We start from the raw sequence: 20,997 nt of genomic DNA, 5'->3' as shown, positions 1-20,997 counted from the left end.
GTTATAGCCAATACAGGTAAGAAACGTTTGTGTTCTACAAATAATCGTCTATATTCTTCACGTTACAGCCAATTTGCATTGAAGAAACGCATATATTAGCAGAACCAACTGTACCATGAAGCTCTAACGATATGAACAGTTGCAACGCTGCTTTAAATCCTTGCATTTCTTTGGAACTCCTGGCGTGCCATAAATGATGCAACCATGAGGCCTGGTTCCTGTAACAATGGTAGATATTCCAGTGCCTTCAAAATTCCATGAACCCTCCCTTAATTCTCTCCACCCAAACCCCTGCCGCCAGCCTGACCCTGCTTTTCCAGGTCTGCACCAACACATTCCATGCTATCAGCTCTGGCTGAGAGGGCAGAACACTTTCCCAGTCTTGGAACAAGTCTTAGGAGAGGGTGAACTACTGAAATAGACGATTAGACCACAACAAATCCTACAAGACATATCACCTTACCAGGCATCTATTTTATTCAGTTGCTTTTAAGTAAAAGTGATTTCATTAAATAACTGGAAAAGGAACCACTGCCTTTCTCTTATGGAAATGAATTATATCCTGTTCACTAACAGAACTCGAGGAGGAATATTGGATTGAGTGTTGAACTGATTGAGAATCTGGTAAAATAAACATTCAATTTACAAAGCTTGAATTTTAAAGAACTAGAAAATACTTACGATATTCTACCAAAGGGTGCGAATGCAGATTTCAGATCCTCTGTTGTTATCTCAGGACTTAAGTCTCCAACGAATACATGAAAATGATCTGAGAAGATAATAGTATTGAATGCATACCTTCAGACAAACAATTTCAATTCTACATACTTTCCCTGTAAATTTACATAAGACCATGCACTAAGCAAAAGTATTAAGCTGATTTTGCATAGACATTCATTATTATCAGCCTCTATTTGTGACTCGATTTTAAGGGGGGATTGGGTCTAACAAAAAACCTTAACTGCTTTATCTGGGGAAAAAAATGAGATGCTGGAAGATATTATATCTAATATTGAAAACTAGACAGTGATGCACTGCTTATAGGGACTACTTCAGAAGAATACTCAATAGAAACTTAAAACCAACTGTGATACTTCACGGCTCTGCTGAGGATAACTATCGTGATGCTATACTGCAATGTTCAGAAAGCCTGTGCTAAAGTTTTACATATGAAAGACTGAAGTGTGTTACATTCAAACTAGCTAGGAACTAAAAAAAGAACTCCCAAGTAAGAGTGCTCCCTGCTGCAAGGAATGTCTGTTCAGGATTGTAGAATTCTCTCAGGCACGTTGCTATTAATATCACTACCTTACAACAGATACCTCAATTAGTCATCTGTGCATGGAGAATGATTTTAGCATTAACATAGATCAGATTTAGGGAACAAAAACATGTGATAGGCAGACTTTGCGATTGGTTCTAAATTTAGTACACCAGAAACGTACAAAACAAAATTATACTTTGGAAGGGAAAAATCAGACAATTGTTCCCTTCCAGAAAATAAAGTGGAATAAATAACATTGAAAATACTGTAAGCTTAGAGAAAAGTGCACATAGCAAAGGTCTAATATGCCAGAGAAAATGTGTCCTTTTACTACTGGAGATCACTTTTGCCAGTAAACCAAGTTTGATTCAAGAGTTCCAATATGATTAACAGTTCTGCTCCATTACCTTCATGATTCATCTGTTTACAGGCATAACTCTTATGAAATGTTTTTTGAAAGAACTGACCTGGTTGATTAAATGGCCTTTGCATATTAGATTAGATTAGATTAGATTACTTTACAGTGTGGAAACAGGCCCTTCGGCCCAACAAGTCCACACCGACCCGCCGAAGCGCACCCACCCAGACCCATTCCCTACATTTACCCCTGCACCTAACACTACGGGAAATTTAGAATAGCCAATTCACCTAACCTGCACATTTTTGGACTGTGGGAGGAAACCGGAGCACCCGGAGGAAACCCACGCAGAATGTGCAAACTCCACACAGTCAGTCGTCTGAGGCGGGAATTGAACCCGGGTCTCAGGCACTGTGAGGCAGCAGTGCTAACCACTGTGCCACCGTGCCGCCCACTAATGTCCTAAATAAAATACGACTACAAAGTGCATAAATTACTTCATGTGTGCACAGAACACTAACATTATCTTCAATACAAAATTATTTTCATCAACTCTTCATCATGTCCAAAATCATAACTTAGTGGCACAGTGAGATTCTGCAATTTTAATATTTCAGCCTAGATTTAATCCAGGTTCATGGTTTTAATTATGTTCTATATGTTCATTATCCAGGCTGTTTTGCTCTAACATGCATTTTGTCAACGCAAATTGACTAACAGCGAATGACGAACAGGTACGCTGTTTCTAAAGAACAAACTTTTAAATTGTGTTGGCTGTAACTGATTATATCACCAACACTAAATGTTATTTGTGTTGTTTGATTTTTGACCATCTGAGTCACACAGGAACGTACGATTGCCCTACAGAAGATATAACTATCTGTCGAAAATTCGTGCTACAAAGGTCAGTCTTAACCTAATTCTTAACCACGCATGGATACATTGTACAAAATTGGCTCGCATTCAAGTAGTGAGAGCTGGTTTTCAAACAGAAGATATTAGTGTTCTGTAAGTGGGTTTGAGTCACAACATGAGAGATAGACAATGCATGACCGGCATTATTGAGACTACAGTTGATTCGAATATGAATTCCTGAAATGGAAAACTTCTTACAATATGATACTTCCATTTAAGTATTAAAAACTTTTTTTTTGAAAAGACTATTCTAATTTCTCATACACTGCAGGTCACCTTGCATTGGATCAATACAGATAAACTTTTGGACTTGAAAACTATGAATGCTGTGGGTTACAAATGCATGTCAACAATAAAAAGCTATTCCACTGAAGTTTGAAGTTTTGTCTCCGAGCATCTGTTAGTCAAGTCAATCCATAAAGTTGGCCCAAAAAGAAAGAGGGGCCTGTGCTTCTAGAAAATATTACAAAGTCATGGAAAACAGCAGGCCATTGCCACTAAATAACTTTGTTGAATACAATGTATGGGAGACAGAAATAGATTAGCCTCTTCAATGAAACATAGCAATACCATATAGCTGATTTACTTAATTCTCGAATCATTAAAAAGAAAAAAAAAAGAACTGTTCTTGTTAATTGATTTCCAGAATTAAATTAGCATGATTCCAATATACGCCATTAAATATCAAATTTAAGAAACAAAAACCTCCAAGGAAAGGAGTAATGAAACAGGAAACCTTGCTTCAATTTAAGTGTTTTGCAATAAGTACATAAGTCATCCAAATTTGCCTTTAACATTTTCATCTTTTTTTTAAAAACACCACAAAAACCAAAAAACAGGAATATGTTCATTTGAAAATTCAGCCAAACTCAGTGTCAGTAATAAAATATTTCAGCTAAAACATGTGTATAGCTTAATGCATTATTGGGTCATCATCTACCTAACGTAGATTCCAGACCTAAAGGTCTCAACTCTTGCACCAAATTACAAATATTATTCCCTCTTCCTCTGCAAGGCCATTTAAAATTGCATCATTCTTCAGTAGATACATTTACTTTAAAACAACAACCTGAATGCAAAGAACATACTAGAATCCTTCAAAGGAGCTTCACTGTCTAAGTTAAGAGTAGTGCATTGCAAAGTTGAGATCGTTTTTTATTTAAAAGGCACAAAATCACCAGAGGATCATACCATGGTCATACACATATCTTTCAAATAAGTAAAATGTTAAGTATTAAACCCAGTTTCAACATGCTAGGAAAAAAAAATCAAGAAAACAAAGCACTTACTAGTTGTATCTTTCTTCTGGCTACTTGGTGTTGTTGCCCAGTTTACTTTGACTTCCTGAAAATTTTAAAATGATGCATTTCATTTAAAGTAAATAGAACATGCTTATTCCAAAATACTGAAGTACAAGCATTTCAAAGTTTTACCAGTATAGTGCATTGTAAGATATTGCATATTTGTGCCAACTAAAAGCTGGAATCAAAAAAGTAATTTTGGATTTGGTGCTAGGCAACAAGCCAGGCATCGGATCGCTAAGTGGGAGGGCATTTCAGTGACAGTGACCACTGCCTCACCTTTACCATAGCCATGAAGAGGGATAGGAGCAGACAGTATGGGAAAGTACTTAATTGGGGGAGGGGAAATTATACTGCTATTAGACAGGAGCTGTGGAGTATAAACTGGCAACAACTGTTCTATGGGAAAGGCACAGAAATGTGGAGGCTGTTTAAGGAGCACTTATTGTGAGTGTTGGATAACTCTATCCCACTGAGACAGGCAAGGAATGGTAAGGTGACAAGAGCAGAGGAGTTTCTCATTAAAAAGGAAGGAGGAAGCTAGGATCTGGCAGTTTTAGAGGATTACAGGGTAGCTGGGAAAGAACTCAAAAATGGACTGAGGAGAGCTGAGCTTGGGGGGCACAAAAAAAAGCCTTGGTGGGAAGGATTAGGGAAAGCCAAATGCGTTCTATGCTTATGAGAGGAATAAGAGAATGATCTGAGAGAGGGTAGGACCGATCAGGGACAGTGGAGGGAACTTGTGCCTGGAATCTGAAGAGGTAGTGAATGCCCTAAATTAGTTTCTTTGCTTCAGTATTCATTAGGGAGAGATCTTGTTGACAGTGAGAACACTGTGGACCAGGTTAATAGGCTTTAACAGACAGACATTAAAGGAAGTGAAATTCTGGGAAGCATCAAGATTGGTAAGTGCCTAGGGCTGGAAGCGAGGAATGAGATGCTGCCTCTCTGATGATCATCTTTGCATCCTCACTCTCCAATGGGAGTGGTACCGGACAATGGCAGGGAGGCAAATGCCGTTCCTCTGTTCAAGAAAGGAAACAGGGAAATCCCTGGGCATTCCGTACCAGTCAGTCTTACCTCTGTGGTAAGCAAAAAACTGGAAAGAATTCTGAGAGGTAGGATTTAGGACTATTTGGAAAAACATATTTTGATTAAAGATAGTCAGCAAGGCTTTGTGAAGGGTAGATCATACCTCACAAGCCTTGAGTTCTTTGAGGTTGTGAGAAGACAAGTTGACAACAGTCAAGCAGTGGATGTGGTGTATGTGGATTTCAGTAAGGCATCTGATAAAGTTCCCCACAGTACGTTTATTTAGAGAGTTGGGAGGCATCAGATACAGGGAAATTTGGCTGTCTGGATCCTGAATTGGCAGGCCAAAAGAAGACAGCGAATGGTAGCAGACAGAAAGTATTCCACCTGGAGGTCGGAGACCAGTGGTGTCCCGCAGGGATCTATTCTTGGGCATCTGTTCTTTGTAATTTTTATAAATGACTTGGATGAAGAAGTGGAAGGATGGGTTAGTAAATTTGCAGATGACACAAAAGTTGGCGGTGCTGTAGATACTGTTGAGTGCTCATGCAGGCTCTACAACATAACACTGACAGGATACAAAGCTGGACTGAGAAGTGGCAGATGTTGTTCAACCTGGATAAATGCAAGGTGGTTCATCTTTGAAGGTCAAATTTGAATGCTGAATATAGGGTGATTCTTGGCAGTGTGGAGGAATAGCAGGATCTTACGATCCATACACATATAGCTTTCAAAGTTGCCACCCAAGTTGATAGGGTTGCTAAGACGAATGGTGTTTTGACTTTCATTAATGGGGGATTGAGTTTAAGAGCCATGGTTTAGCTGCAGCTCTATAAAACCCTGGTTAGACCACACGTGGAATATTGTGTCCAGTTCTGGTCAGCTCATTACAGAAAGGACGTAGATGCTTTAAAGAAGGTGCAGAGGAGATTTACCAGGATGCTGCCTGGATCAGAAGACTTGTCTTATGAAGACAGGTTGAGAGAGCTCAGGCTTTTCACACAGGAGAGAAGGATGAGAGGTTACTTCATAGAGGTTTACAAGGTAATGAGAGGCAATAGATAAAGTAGATAGCCAGAGGCTTTTCCCCAGGGCAGAAATAGCTGTCACGAGGGGTCATAATTTAAAGGTAATTGGAAGAAGGTGCAGGGGATATGTCAGAGGTAGGTTCTTTATGCAGAGATTGGTGGGTGCATGGAATGCACTGCCAGTGGTGGTAGAGTCAGAGACATTAGGGACATTTAAGCAACTGCTGGACAAGCACATGGATGACAGTAAATTCAGGGTTGGTTAGGTTGATCTTAGATGAGCCAAAAGGCCTGTACTGCACTGTAATGTACTACGTTCTAGATGCTGCATGGATCTGTAATGGTCATGCCTGAAAAATCCAATTGATTCTTCTTTGAAATAGGAGCTTGAGTAGTAATCAGAGGAATACCTATTGATATTATTTATATCAAGTAACATCAGCAAGTCCATAAAATCCCTCAAGAGACTGTTAGCTGTGTTGAAGGTCCTGGAGTAGGAATATTAGGTGAGTATTCCAATTCACACGCTGTCGGGATTTCAACTATGCACTATATTTATTAAAAACAGTGGGATAGAAAGCCACAGATTCAAATTTTCCGATAACAATGATAGGCAGTAATGTAAGCAGCGCAGTTGAAGTCTAATCTTTCAATATCGCTTGCAGCTTTAAATAAGTAGACAAAGCTATGTCATCACATGGATTTTAAGCAGTTCCCAGAGTGTGAATAGGTTCAGTTCTTCAATCAGTTTCCAAGTTGACTGTGCGCAAGCTAGAACACAATGCAAGACAATACAAAAAAGCTAATCACAGGAAACATTCCTATTTTAAATCAGGACCACCTCCACAGGCAAATGGGAAGTATTCCAATTTAAACGTTACAAAGCATATCACAAGGCAATTTTCAAACTGGTGAAAAGAAAAAAAAAGGGGAGGTCCAAAGAAACTTTGAAACAAGTTAACACTTAAATCAAATGGCATCAACAGAACAAAAAATAAACCAAAATGAAATGCTAGCTTTTATAACTGGAGAAAAAGAATAAAGAGGAGGTAGAAGTCACGCTTTTACTGTACAACATCTTGAATAATGAGCAGTTCGGGCACCACACCTTGGTAAGGCAATGGAAGTAATACAGTCTAGTATACCAGAAAACGAAATGAGTGCAAAAGTTTGCATTGAGAAGATAGATTGCACAAACTAGAGACGTATTGCTGAAACAGGTAGTTAAGAGAAGTTGAGGAGATTTAAGCTGTTTCCAAACCATTATGAGGAAATGATAGGGTAGATGGGAGAAGCAATTTCTCCCGGTTGGTTGAGCCTTGGACACTTTAAAAATTAGGGGTCAGACATTACACAATGAAGCAGTTTTACACAAAAGGTGTTGTAAATTTGGAATGCATTTCAGTCAATGGCTATCCGTTCAAGATGAACTTTAATCAAGAGTGTGTTGCTAGAAAAGCACAGCAGGTCAGACAGCATCCGAGCAGGAGAATCAACGTTTCAGGCATAAGCCCTTCATCAGGATGCTGCCTGACCCGCTGTGATCTCCAGCACCTGCAGTCCTCACTTTCTCCAAGATAGATTTTAAATCTGACATGGATACTTTTTCTATCCAAATGTATTAAGGGATTGCAGATTAAAGTAGGTATACAGTGTTAGTGCAGAAAAGCTCTAAAGTGTTAAATGGTCTATTCTTGTTCCCATTTGTCAACTATATTTTATTCCTATTAGTTATGAACAAATAGGTACATTTGGGTATCGACAGTATTGCTAGAATTCACATTTTAGGAATAGGCCAGCCAACCCAATAGAGCTATGCCTTTATTTGCATTCTATATAAGACTCCATTACCATATTTGTCTTCATAGCCCTCATTTTCCCTCACGTGTCGATGCTCTATAATTCAATTACTGTCAGCAGATTCCAGACGGTGACTTTTCAAATTCCTATTTTTAATTAATCTGAAAATGGGGTACAGTATATTTACAATACATTATAGTCCTGAAAGGTCACTTGACCCAAAGTTTAACTCTGTTCTCTCTCCACAAATGCTGCTAACCCAGTTGAGCTTTTCCAGCAATTTCTCTTTTGGTTTCAGAATACTTAAGAGTTCCTTGATATTGAAGTTGAAAATGTTTCCTCACATGCACCGTCAACAAATCATTTTATGATTTTTAAGGTTGTTACCATGTCATTAGGGTTTCTTTTTAAGCCAAGTGTTGGTCATTTCTTGTTGCTAGTTGCATACTGTAAATAGTGACTGCGTTTTCTTAAGAGCTCAACTACGTGCCAATATGGGGACCAGAACTGCATATTACACAGTCTAAATACTATAACGCTCTATAAAATTTAACCTGATCTACCAAGCTAGTGTATTGCTGCTCCTGAAACATATCCCAGAACTTAGTACTCCTTGTAGCTTGAAGAACATATGGGATCAATAGTTCAATGTGATTTGGTTAACTCATTTTTAATTTATTACTGAATGTTAATTCTCCAAGTCTAAATGAGCCAGATCAAATGTGATCACAATTTGTAATTAGTAAAGCTGGAAAATTTCTTATCCATACCAAGCCAGAAAGTCTACATAAATATATAAAGAATTGTTGAACAAACAACTTTGGTTTTAGAATGATTCAATAGAAACAGCTATACAATAAAGGCCTTCCCTTTCTAATAACATTCCCAAATTTTTATTAAGAGTAGACTCGTAAGTGTTCTAAGCATTTTTGTTACTCAAATACAGAGTTTATAATAAAATTTGGTATTTTTATGACCACATTTTAGATAGCTGGGAATCATTATCACCTATTGAATTGTTAACTATTGATGGATTCCATCAAATTACATCACGTTGAGAAAATCTTACTTTGCAGATAATGTTTTACTAAGTATTATTTGTTAAGTATCTTATTGAGCCTGTAATAGCCCAAAGCAAGCAATTGCATTATGAAGAATTAAACACAAGCACTATTCAAAGTATTATATCTTAATTCTTCCAGCTAAATTCTCTCCTCACTCACCCTTTAGACACGATAGCTTACCTTACCCATTATTTTACGGCCATTCATTGCAGCTAATGCAGCTGCCGCATCCCTATGCTCGTAGAATTCCACAAAGCAATATGGGTCATTGCTTGAATGCTGCAAAACAGAAAATCCAACAGAAGAGTTCACCCTTCTGCTTCCGGTTTGCTGAGAAGAAAAATTCATGAAAACTTAGTACAAAGAAGCCAAATGAAATACTTACAGATCTATATTAAAGCCTTTTACTTTTATAGCCAATCTGTCCATAAACACAAACAATTTAAAAGGAAATTACAGATCATTTAACATTTCTGAACATTTTATAATGTAATACAGGGCTTCCCCAGGCTTCTATGTATATTTAAGAATTACCTTACCACCTAAATATAAAACAATATGTAGAAATTGCTATTTTTAAAAAATGCTGGAAATCTCAATGAAAACAAATTTCTGGAGGAACTCAGCAGGTTAACAGCATCTGCTTTCTGCCCAGAGATGCTGCCAGACCTGGAGATTCACCAGCACTTTCTGGTTTTGTGTAAAAATTTCTAACTTGTTGCCTAATTTCCACAAGTTTTGTGCTGCAAAGAACTGCAAATATCGAGAGGGTTAAACTTTTACAAAGTATTGCAATTGCAGTTACACTGATCTTTCCCCACCTGCATTCTGTAATTTAAATACAGCTTACATGATGCTGGAAATACAGGACTACTGCCAAATGAGCACTGAGTAAAATTAATTTACAGGTAAATATTAAATACAATATCAAACAGGCAGATGAAGCATTTTGAGTTAATTAAGTGTCATTAAATTAATGCTCAAATTTGACGCAGTTCTACTAGACAATTAAGGTAACCTTATGGATACTAGTTTGTTCGTTGAGCTGGAAGGTTCGTTTCGTTTCACCGGATGATGTTACCTAGTACGGTGGTGAAACATCTGAACGTCCAGCTCAGCGAGAAAACTTTATATCCAGAACCTCAGCCTGAGCTACAAATCTTCTCAAAACTCGCTTAAGATAATTTTATGATTAGAACTCTGACAATGAATTTGCAAAAATGTAACAAAATAAATGAGAAATAATAAATCCTTCAAAAGGTGCTATTTTAGGAAAGTCGCTGATTGTAACAAGTTGCATCCTGATTCAAAACGTTACTTTAATCTTGAGGTCTAAAATTAATACAAGAAGTTACTTTACCCATTCAATAATACCAAGCATGTCCTTGATTTGGTATTTAGTTGGTAACTGGAAATCAGCACACTACCAAGATGAAACATGCTCAAACTCAGGTATTCAAAATAATGAAACCCTCAATTGTTAAAGTCAACCACTCACCAAATTATTCGAAATCTCCAACAGTTCAAGATTCAGTCAGTAATGATCCCAGGTTTTGAATCCATGTTTTCTAAGCATGTGCACTATTATTTTGAAAGCATAAGTACACATACACGCACCAAGTAATTTTCAAAAAGAACACATGAATGTGTCAAACCCAGCATAACGAACTGCATGATCAGCACAGCAATGTTTTTTTCCCTTATTTGTTCACTTGTCGCGCATCTCTGGCCAGGCTAATTAGCCAAAATTCAATCATGAGTCAACCATATTGCTGCAGATCTGAAGTCAGACAATGATTCCATGTTAATTTTAAGTTAACATTTAATTCCAGATTTGTTTTCTTGAATTTCACTGTCTACTGTGGGATTCAATATCATGTCTTCAGATCATTAGCCTGGGTTTCTTGATGATTTGGCATGTGACATTACCATCAATGCATTGTTTCCCCGAAAGTGTGGCATTAAAATAAAACTACTTCTGCATTGTTGTACTGATATAGTATTATTTCTGGGGGTGAAAACATGAGTGTCCTGGCATCTCTATTCTTTAAAAATCAACAACATAAATGAAAATCAAATTATACTGAAAATCTGCATGGGACTTTTGTAAAAAATATATTCACTTGTTTATGTAGCCATCACTGGCAGGCCAGCATTTACTACACATCCCTAGTTGCCCTTGAGGTGGTGATGGCGAGCTGTCTTCTTGAACCACTACAGTCCAGTAGACCCACATTACATTAAAGTTTCCAGGATTTTGTCCAAATTACACACACCTGAAGGAAATCTACAAACTCTTTTCCTTATTTGATAGCATTCTTTTCAAAATACAAAGATCCCCTTCATTGAAGTGTTATTGTAAACAAAACTTAGGCCCAATGCAATGATCAATCAATGTTGCCAAAGAAATTATCAAAAACAAAACATGGAAAACATATATAGGTGAACCAGCTAAGTGCAGACATCTTCAAGAAACAGCAACTCACCCCAAAACGCAGTATACTTCCTACTTGCAAGGTCTATGCAACTGAGCGTGTACAACATTTAACACAATGTACTAATACGCAAGTTAAATGGCACAATGCAACATTAATCAATATCTACCCTTTGTTCAAAACTGGTGACAGGCAGCTACATTACCTAAATAGAAATCTCATTCCTAGTTGGGGATGTGGAATAAATCATCTTCTACGCCGAAGTATTTAATTACAGTTTTCATCTAAAGCATTGTATTGTCTAGCTTATTTGCCTAGAAATAGAATTTAAACCATCATCTCCTATATTGGGTGCAATATCAAAACAATAGTTGCTTTCAGAGCATTTAAAATATATGTTGACAAAAGAATATCACAATCATAAAATTTAGTATGGTAATGATATCAACTTTTCCTGGTTCCTCTCTTAGCAGCCAACTATTCAATCTTCAGCATACCCAAACCCCACAAAAACATACAATGATAAGGAATTGCAGAAAGAAGCATTTTGCCCTAATCACTAAACCAAGGTTACATGAACTTAAGTGAACAAATTTCTTTTCAAAGTTTGAAAAAAATGCACTGAAGAATCTTCAAAAAAATTTACATTAGAGAATAATAGCTCAATAAAGCTAACTTTCAGGTGGTTCTAGATTTAAAGTGCAGTATTCTAGTGAAACCACAGGGGACTCCAGATTCTAGTTATGCATGGAAACATAATCCTTCAGCAATTTTAGATCATTTCATGCACAGTATATCTCACCATCTAACGGGTGGACCGAGCTGAGCAAAGACTGCCCAGACCACACAGTAAGTTATTTTACTGCACTAATTAAAATTCATACATGGAACTTTTTTTTTAAGAAAAGGGACATTTTTGGACCATTCCAGAAGGGCAGAAAGTCTCACTAGCAACCTGGCCAATACTTATTCATTAACTAACACCAAAATTAATAATAGTCACCTGTTTCCTGAACTTCACACTACACAACCACCATGCTGCCTTATTACAAGATTGAAAACACTTCAATAGAACTCCACTGACCATGAAATCTTAAGATCACTAAAAAAGCTATCCAAATGCATTCACACTTCAGTGGAGAAAGTTAGCAATTGAAAGCTAAAACAAATGAAATAAGTCAAAGCTGCATACACCATACAATCAACCACAGACAAATAATTATTTTAACACTTAAAATAAATAGACAATCTTATGCAAATAACCAAGGCAGTAAACAGTGCAGATGAACAAGTAGAACTTTTGACGGATGCACTATTTTTGAATTCTATTCACATACCCATCCAGATGCCTTTTAAATGCTGTAGTTGTACCAGCCTCCTCCACTTCCCCTGGCCGTTCATTCCATACACGCACCAATCTCTGCATGAAAAAGTTGCTCCTTTTAAATCTTTCCCTTCTTACCCTCTAGTTTTGGACTCCCCTACCCAAGGGAAAAGACCTCTGTGTGTCCCTTACATTCATGTTTGGTTAACAAATCTACCAAATTCAAAATTTACAAGTTCGCATGTCAATAAAATAGTTCCAAAATACTACCAGTTTTCCAACCTGACACTTAAAAGGGCTGGCTCTAACTTTCAAACTACACCACCAGGCTGTAGATTCAACAACCAGAAATAGAAATACATATCTATTTATCTTTTTGGAATTTAACTCATGAGACCGGTTATCATTCTGACAAGCCTACACCACACTCCCACCAGAGCCAAATTTATTTTCCTGAGGTGCTGTGTCCAAAATGCCTTAAACTAGTCCAGATATAATCTAAATTGGGTTTTACAAAGCCAAAAACATAGCTTCTACACACGTGTATCATTCTGCTGGAATGAAAACATTACATTAGCCTTTTTGATTACTTTCTACGCCTGTGACATTTTCATGATCTGAATCCCAAAGTCTGTCTGGACCATACTGTTCTGGTTTCTCACCATTTAGAAAATATGTAATTCTATCCTTTTTAAAAAGGGTCCTAAGTGAATGGTCTGCTTTTATATGTACAGAAATCTTTCTGCCACAATTTAGCACACATTGTACTCAATATCACCTACACTACTTATTTTTGTCATATCAGCAAATTTGGTAGCGTGGCTTTCTATCCATTACCAAATTCAATAACATAATCCGAAGGGACACATTACCTCCTACTAATTAGAATACCTGCTCATGGTCTGAACATTTGTTTCCTGCTGCTCAGCCAATTTCCTAACTTAGTCAGTGAATTACCTTAGAATTTCAAAAGTTTCAGTTTACAACCAGCGATGTTAAATCGAATTACTTCTGGTAGGCCATTCAAATTACCACAAATATGTATTACATTGTTAGCTTTTTAAAAAGGTTTTAGCAATTGTCAAGTACGACCCATTCCCTACAAATTCATGAAAGATCTCTTTGGTCAGTGGATATTTACAAGGTGCTCAGTCACTAGCTTTAACTCAGACATTCTAGTAACTTCCCGATGTCTGCTCTGTAAACAAGTCAATAATCCCCGTTTTCTACGCTTGCTTTTTTGGCGGAATGACAAGCACAACATTTTCTTAATCTGGATTGAAATAATTTTGGCAGATAAATTAAACCATCTGCTATGCTCTCACCTATGAAAACATTAGGACGGAGACCACCTAGTTTTGGTGATTTGTTACTATGCCATTACATCGGCAAATCCCTGTCCTTGATTTTCTGCAACATTCAACAAGCAAAGATCAATCTCTACTGCAACTACTGACCCCAGGTAATTACTCAACATATCTATCATTTCCTTATCTTCATGAACAATATCAATTATCAAGTGTCCTAAGGCTCTTGATTGCTTCTGATCTCCCTCTTTCCTAAAATGATACCCTCAAGTATGGTCATGGATTACAAGCCTTTTTTTAAAAAAAAAATTGCACCTTTACTTAACAAGATCGTGGCCATTTTAAAAAATGCTTTCAGTTTAATGCTGTCTCTTACCTTTGCAGCTAGCCTAACTTTAACCTAAACTGATGTTTTGAGAGTCTGACACAGGGTTTGAAAAAAGTGATCAGATCAATATCTTCAGCAGATAAATGCTCACGCATATTATAACGTTAGCAAATGAAACAAGTAGTATCATGGTCAATGATGTTTGCAGATATCATGGAGCTATGTGGTGCAGGTGACAACATGACTGAGTATCTGGAAAACGTACAAAAAAATGGTATCAACACTGGGTTTGGTAATAAAAGAGCATTTTAGTATGGTAAAGTTTTAGAAGTACAACCCAGGTAGGAATAGCAAGAGTGCAGTGGAGGGTTCTAACAGAAAAGCAATGCTTAAATCGAAAGTAAAAACCTAAACGACAGGTGCAAGACAAAAAATTGTCAGTGCAGAAAAAAGGAAAACATTAAAAACAAAACAACAACTGGATATTACTGAGGTATGGATGCTGAAATCACTGTCAAATATTCAGAAAGAACAAATTTGGGAACTAGCATATCAAGAGGATGGAAAGTATTGCAGCAGCAAACAAAGTAACCAAGTAGAGATTAAAATCATATGGTGATCCATTACAGAGAAGAAACATGGTGATGTGAGTAATGGGGTGGGACTTTAACGAAGAAAAGGAAGACCCAAGACCAGACGGACAGTTAATCTATGTGTGTGAAGACCCCAAAAAGCACATCAGGATGTTAGCTAAATCTGACTTATTATGAATATGATATATCCTTCGAAGTCATCCAAGAAACACTACCTTTCTGACATATGCTAGTTTGTTTACCCAACAAAAATAATTAAAACTCCTCATTAAAAGCCCATACTCTCTGGCAAATGCTGGTTTATATTTGTATTCAAAAGCACCTCTGCCACAGCTGCTGCCAGGGATCCGAAGCACAACTCCAAGTAGACTTCAATTCTGTTCTATCCTTGATGCAATCAAAGTCAGGACTCCATTACCCCTCATTATTGCCTCCCTTATCACTGAAGCTACAGTCAAGAAAGCACACCAACACCTCTATTCCCTCAGGAGTAAGAAAATTCAACAATTCCACAATAACTCTTACCAATTTTTATAGACGCACCATAAAAAGCACCCTATCTGAATGCATCAGTTTGGTATGTCAAGAGCTCCGTTCAAGATCGCTGGAAATTACAAAGCTATGAACACAGCCCATTCCTTCCAGTGACTCCATCTATACTTCACACTGCCTTGGGAAAGCATCCAATAGAATCAAAAGACCCCTCTGAACCCAAGTTGTACTCTCTTCCATTAGAGAAAAGATACATAAGTTTGAAAACAAATACCAACAGATTCAAGAACAGCTTCTTCCCCACTGTTGTCAGACTAATGATCAGATCTCATTCCAGTTGATCTTTGTCTGCACTCTCTCAGTAGTTGTAACACTATTCTTTATTCTATATTACCTTAATGTAACACTTTGTCTAGATATCATGCAAAACAATACTTTTCACTATATTTCAGTACATGTAACAAACATCAAATCAAATTCTTCTTTAATCATTAAGTTTACGCTGCTCCCTCAAGCATTTTTCCAATCTTCTCTTTAAAATTTGCAATATGGTATATTTAACTTCCAATAATGGCTCAAATAATCATACCTTCCTGGTAGAATTTGCACTTTTATTCCATTTGATTTACTTTTAATACAAAATAGAAACAGAACACTTACTTGTTCTGCTCAACTACTTAAAATCACATTTCTTAATTTCTCTCTTCTGGTTCAGTTACATTACATCTTTCAGTTTCTTTCACTTGTATTGTTCAAAGCATTATTTCTGAGTGCTCCTCCACTCAATTCCCTTCTGTTTTTGAATTAATATCGATACTAACTTTTTCACTCGAGCCTACCCCTCAACTTCCCAATCAACTCATGTTAAATCTCCGTTTTTGCCAACATATCTGGTCCCACACCAATTCAGGTGGAGTCAACCTCAATGGTACAGCTTCTTCATCCACTAAAAATGGAAAGCCCACTCTTTTCCACACTCATCCAATAGCTATTTGGTCGCCTTGTCTATCAAAACCCCAATTTACACCTGATTCTAGGAATAATCAAGATATTATAACTCTTCAAGTCCTGTACTTGAATTTAGCTCCTAGCCCTCTGTATTCACCAACAAATCAACACTTGCTTAAGTTCCTATTCAAACGTGGGTCACAACAATCACTTTCGCTGCCTTCAATATCAAGCTAATTAAAGATCGCAGTCTACTTCAACACAGACACCACGTCACGTGGAAGTTCTGATCCTGCTTCCCAAGAAGGTTAACAGTCTCCCGAATCATCGAATCCCTTTCTACTATACATTTTCATTCTTCTTCCTCTCCCATTTTGTACAGTCTCCTGTACGCAGGAACTTAGACTGCATTCTGGCTACCCTGCTAACTGCCTTTATACTTATACTCTCAGGTACTAAGTATATTGAACCTTTTGAATAGAGTCAATTTACACAGATTCTCATTTTCTTACATCCTGTATTTTGTACATCATGGGCAACGATAATCCCATTTTGAACCTGCACCTCTAAAATGTAGCCAAAGTCTCCAGTAAATGATGCATGTACTGCACCAATGTGCCCAAGTCACCAACTTGACACTCAACTGAGCTGGTAAAACTGCACAGCATGGTGGCTCAGTGACATTACCCCTCAGCACCACGGATCCAGGTTTGATTGCAGCCTCAACTGACTGTTTATGTTGAGTTTGCACGTTCTCCTCACATTTATGTGGGTTTCCTCGCACAGTCCAAAGATGTGTGGGTTAGGTAGATTGGCCACGCTAAACTGCCCAAAGTAGGTGGATTAGGCATGCAGGGTTACAGGGATAGGGTAGGAGAAAGGGTCTGGTTGGAACACTCTTCAGAGGATCAGTGTGGGCAAAACAGCCTGTTTTGATACTGTAGGGATCCTATGATTCTAAGCAGAGAAATGTAGAGATTTATTTACGACAGCCTTGCCATCCACAATCTCTCAGAATTCTGTCCAAACAGAACTACTGTTATCCATTTAGATCCACGATTAAATCTATTGTCAATATTACAGGAACCATAAGCACTGGAGACAAAAATTAAGTAGTACCTACTTCTCCAAATTCCTAGGTTTTGCACTCTGTTTATAATATCATGTGTCCAATACAATCTCATCTCTATGTGAAACTGTAACCACATTAGACTTACTTTTGCACATTGAAGTGTGCTTTGTTTGTTTCTTTTGGACAGGTTAACGCTAAGGGTTCAATCCAAAATTTCAACTATTCACTTCAAAAATCATTTACTAGGCAGTAGATTACGAATACAATGCTCTTAGAGCAAGTTTAAAAAGACTTCTCCATATTTATATTAGATTGTTATTTTTGAACTCATTGGTACACATATCTTCAGAGCTTCATGAAGAAAACCTCAGCAATAGATTCACTCAAGGATACAAATAACAAGTGAGACGCAAGAAGGTTCTTGATTGCTTGTCACTCCATATCAAGGTACATCTCAATTTTTAACTACATAACCATCATAATTTTATACGGTCAAATTCAGTCAACCGATGGTAAGAATTATTAATAAAGATTTAATTTCTTGCAATTTATCTGGAAATAGTACCAATTTTAGATAAGACTAATGTAGTCAGACAGGTGGAAATCAATGGAAATATTTTCTGAATATATTTGGTTGACAACGTTTTATGCCATTAACACTGAAAGACGGTGATCGGAGTGGGAAAAGAATTGGGATTATATAAACTGCTACACTGCCAAGGCACTGACCTAAATCGTGCTGCTCTGGTGAACAGTCAAATTAGGAAAAGGCACGTATGCAGAGGGAGTAGTGGGAGAAAGGCTGTCCCTCAGGTGTTTTAAAAATAATGCCACTAGTCAGGTCAGAGTAGCACAAAACCCAGATCCTCTTATCAATAGGTAGCACGTTGCTCTCCGGAAAAACGAGAATGTATATAGCATGGCCCAGAAAGATTAGTGTTTATCCTCAATTAAAAGATTACAGTATAGCGGTACGTTTTTCTCCACCCTTTTCGCACCCTAAAGGGATTTAAAACGTTCCCACTACAGAAGATCCCCATTTATTTTAATTTGTGCAACTGAATCTGAAATTTACTCAGAAACCAGTTGCATAAGCAATAACTATTTCCACAAAGCGACAGTTCTCTCAGAAAACTTTGTAGCTTTAACCATATGTAACTAAATTCTAGGAATACATAAATTCAAAACTGTGTACTATCATAGTTGCGAATTATGCCATTTATCGGTACCTACTTGAAGCCACTCAAAAGAATGAAAGGTGGATTAGCATTGGGATCATTTCATTTCACCAAACGAAATCAATACCATTTATGATAATAGGTGGCTCTTTAAATGAGTGCAGTAGAAATTGTTTAAGTACAAAACAAGCTTTAAAAGTGGAAGATAACTCATTAATTTTTATAGTGAGGTTATACAATCTTTCACAGGAATGTAATCATGCTGTGTTCTTACCTCAGTAATCATTTTACAACTTTTGCAAGGACCAATCTGACTAAAAAGTTGAAGTATAAGGGCTTCTGTCACATCTCTAGAGAGGTTACCTACGTAGCTGAAACAAAAACATTTGAATGTCAGTTACAACGGTTGCAATTATCAAATTAGCTTTACTTCTGTACCCTTAAAAATAATTTAACAAGTTGTTCTGCATGCTATGATCATGCCTAATTAAAGGCAAGATCACATGTTACAACCACCAACAGTACTTAGGACACTGGAAATAAAGGCAGAAACTGAGCAGTTCTGGCAACAGCGGTGGAGAGCGAGAGACAGAATTAATGTTCTGTTCAAAAGGAATCCCCTTCTGTGTTGAAGCGGCATCTTATTGGACTTGAAACATTAATTCAATTTCTCTTTCAACAGATGCTGCTAGACCCCAGTTTCTCCAGCAGCTGTTTTTTAATTATGTGGTGCAGACATTCCAGTCCATTTCACTTAGTTTTCTCTAACAGTGGTACAGTATATAAACAGTTAGATTTCAGACAGCATGAAATAGTAGTTCTTCTGTTCAAAGTCCACTAAAATGTTGTTGCACATTTCTTCCTAAAAATGTTTTTTCCAGGAGTTGCAAACTTGGGAATGTCTGGAATGTACCCTGGAAAGAAATCTAAAAGCATGAAGTCTCCAAAAGGCAGTACTAAAAGAAGTGCCATAAAACATATGGACATATACAAAAAAAAGTTATTGATTCATCAGGGAGAAAAGGTATTTGGCATTTGAATTGTTTAAACCTTATTTTCAAATCAAGCAGCAATTTTGGCAGTTGTCATCTTTGTAAAACAAAAAACAAATATACCATATTAAATCATGATCAAAACTAAATACATTCTCCAAAATGTCTGTACAAGCACTGAAATCAGTAACATACTCACAGTTAATGTCTAGCCCAAAATTCCTGAGAGAACCATTATCCATCAAAGTCATTGCCGTGTTGGATCTGAGCAATCTTCCCTGATCTTTAATACGAAGAATTACTACTAACTAGACATGTACCACTAAGTGCGCAATGCCAGTGCAGAGTTTTGGAACAAACGCTCTTACAGAAACGGGCAGTGGTAGAATAAACATTTACACTCCCTGGCCACTTGTTGACCAGGCGACGTGGATAAATCTACCGACATCAGACCCAAAAATAGAGCCGAGTTTTTTTTAAAACAAACTATAAGTGGAACAAATATCTTTGTAAAGCAGAACATGTGCTCAGGCCGAATTTTTTTAAAACCAGAAGCGTTGCACCTATTTAGCCGAAGGAAGGAAGTTTGTACCCCGCTCCCATCCCCCCCCCCGGGACCCAGGGCCTCCTTCCCCGGGGGAGGGGAGCAGGAGGTGGGCGCCAGCTGCCGCCTTCATTCGGGGTTTGATTCGCTGAGGCGGCTCGTTACCAACAAGAAAATGGATTCCCCTCAGCCCCGGCTGGCCCCGAATGACGGGTTCGGCCGCCAGCCCTCGGAGAGGAAGGTGGGGAAGGGAGTTGAGGGTTTCCCCGGTGTGTCCCCCACCCCGCTCCGGGAGCTAGGCCTTGGCTCACCGCCTGGAAAGGGAGCGAGTGTGAGGGAGGATTTACACGACACCCATTCTCCCCACCCTCCCCGCGCGAAAACAACTTTTCTTTTTAAATATAATAAAAGACCTTCCGCACTTTGCCCCCCCCCCCAAGAAGACGGCCCTCGTGTCACTCACAGGGTGCGCGGGTACGAATCGTCGTCCATGTCGGGAGCCGCCTCCGCCGCCTCAGTCTGTCCCTCTCTCTGTCTCCGCGCCCGATCCTGCAAATGGCGGAGGAGCCGGTGAGTCAGCTCAGGCCCCCAGCGCATGCGCAGACACCTCCCCCCGCTGACTCTCTGGGAGGATTCCCAAACTTATCCTCATAACATCCCCAAGACAACAACAACTCCTCAAATCAATCCCCTCCCTCACTGCTGACTCTCTGGGAGGATTCCCAAACTTATCCTCATAACATCCCCAAGACAACAACAACTCCTCAAATCAATCCCCTCCCTCACTGCTGACTCTCTGGGAGGAATCCCAAACTTATCCTCATATCATCCCCAAGACAACAACAACTCCTCAAATCAATCCCCTCCCTCACTGCTGACTCTCTGGGAGGAATCCCAAACTTATCCTCAATTCATCTCCAAGACAACAACAACTCCTCAAATCAATCCCCTCCTAGTCCTCCTCTTCATTCGTTTCCCTCACTGCTGACTTTCTGAGAGGAATCCCAAATTTATCCTCATTT

The 20,997-nt window shown here is 38.2% G+C and overlaps 1 protein-coding gene across 3 annotated transcripts in view; it reads right to left on the bottom strand.

The window, feature by feature from the left end:
- Positions 1 to 20,595, bottom strand: part of tial1 (TIA1 cytotoxic granule-associated RNA binding protein-like 1) — a 42,833-nt gene extending 22,238 nt beyond the window's left edge. Inside the window, exons 1-5 of one of the 3 annotated variants that reach the window (XM_043712711.1) lie at positions 20,439 to 20,595; positions 18,714 to 18,810; positions 8,943 to 9,092; positions 3,827 to 3,881; positions 682 to 769 (exon numbers count right to left, since the gene is read on the bottom strand). In XM_043712711.1, the coding sequence (XP_043568646.1) occupies positions 682 to 769; positions 3,827 to 3,881; positions 8,943 to 9,092; positions 18,714 to 18,810; positions 20,439 to 20,572 (524 nt within the window). In that variant the 5' untranslated portion in view covers positions 20,573 to 20,595. Of the gene's footprint in view, positions 1 to 681; positions 770 to 3,826; positions 3,882 to 8,942; positions 9,093 to 9,147; positions 9,184 to 18,713; positions 18,811 to 20,438 lie in introns of those variants that run through there. The other 2 variants (XM_043712712.1, XM_043712713.1) reach the window with 2 other exon arrangements.
- Positions 20,596 to 20,997: the final 402 nt, after the last annotated feature.

The sequence above is a fragment of the Chiloscyllium plagiosum genome, chromosome 22 (assembly GCF_004010195.1).
Source record: "Chiloscyllium plagiosum isolate BGI_BamShark_2017 chromosome 22, ASM401019v2, whole genome shotgun sequence".
NCBI classification, from domain to species: domain Eukaryota; kingdom Metazoa; phylum Chordata; class Chondrichthyes; order Orectolobiformes; family Hemiscylliidae; genus Chiloscyllium; species Chiloscyllium plagiosum.
The sequence above is the reverse complement of the archived record's forward strand: the minus strand, read 5'-3'. Positions and strand labels throughout refer to the sequence as shown.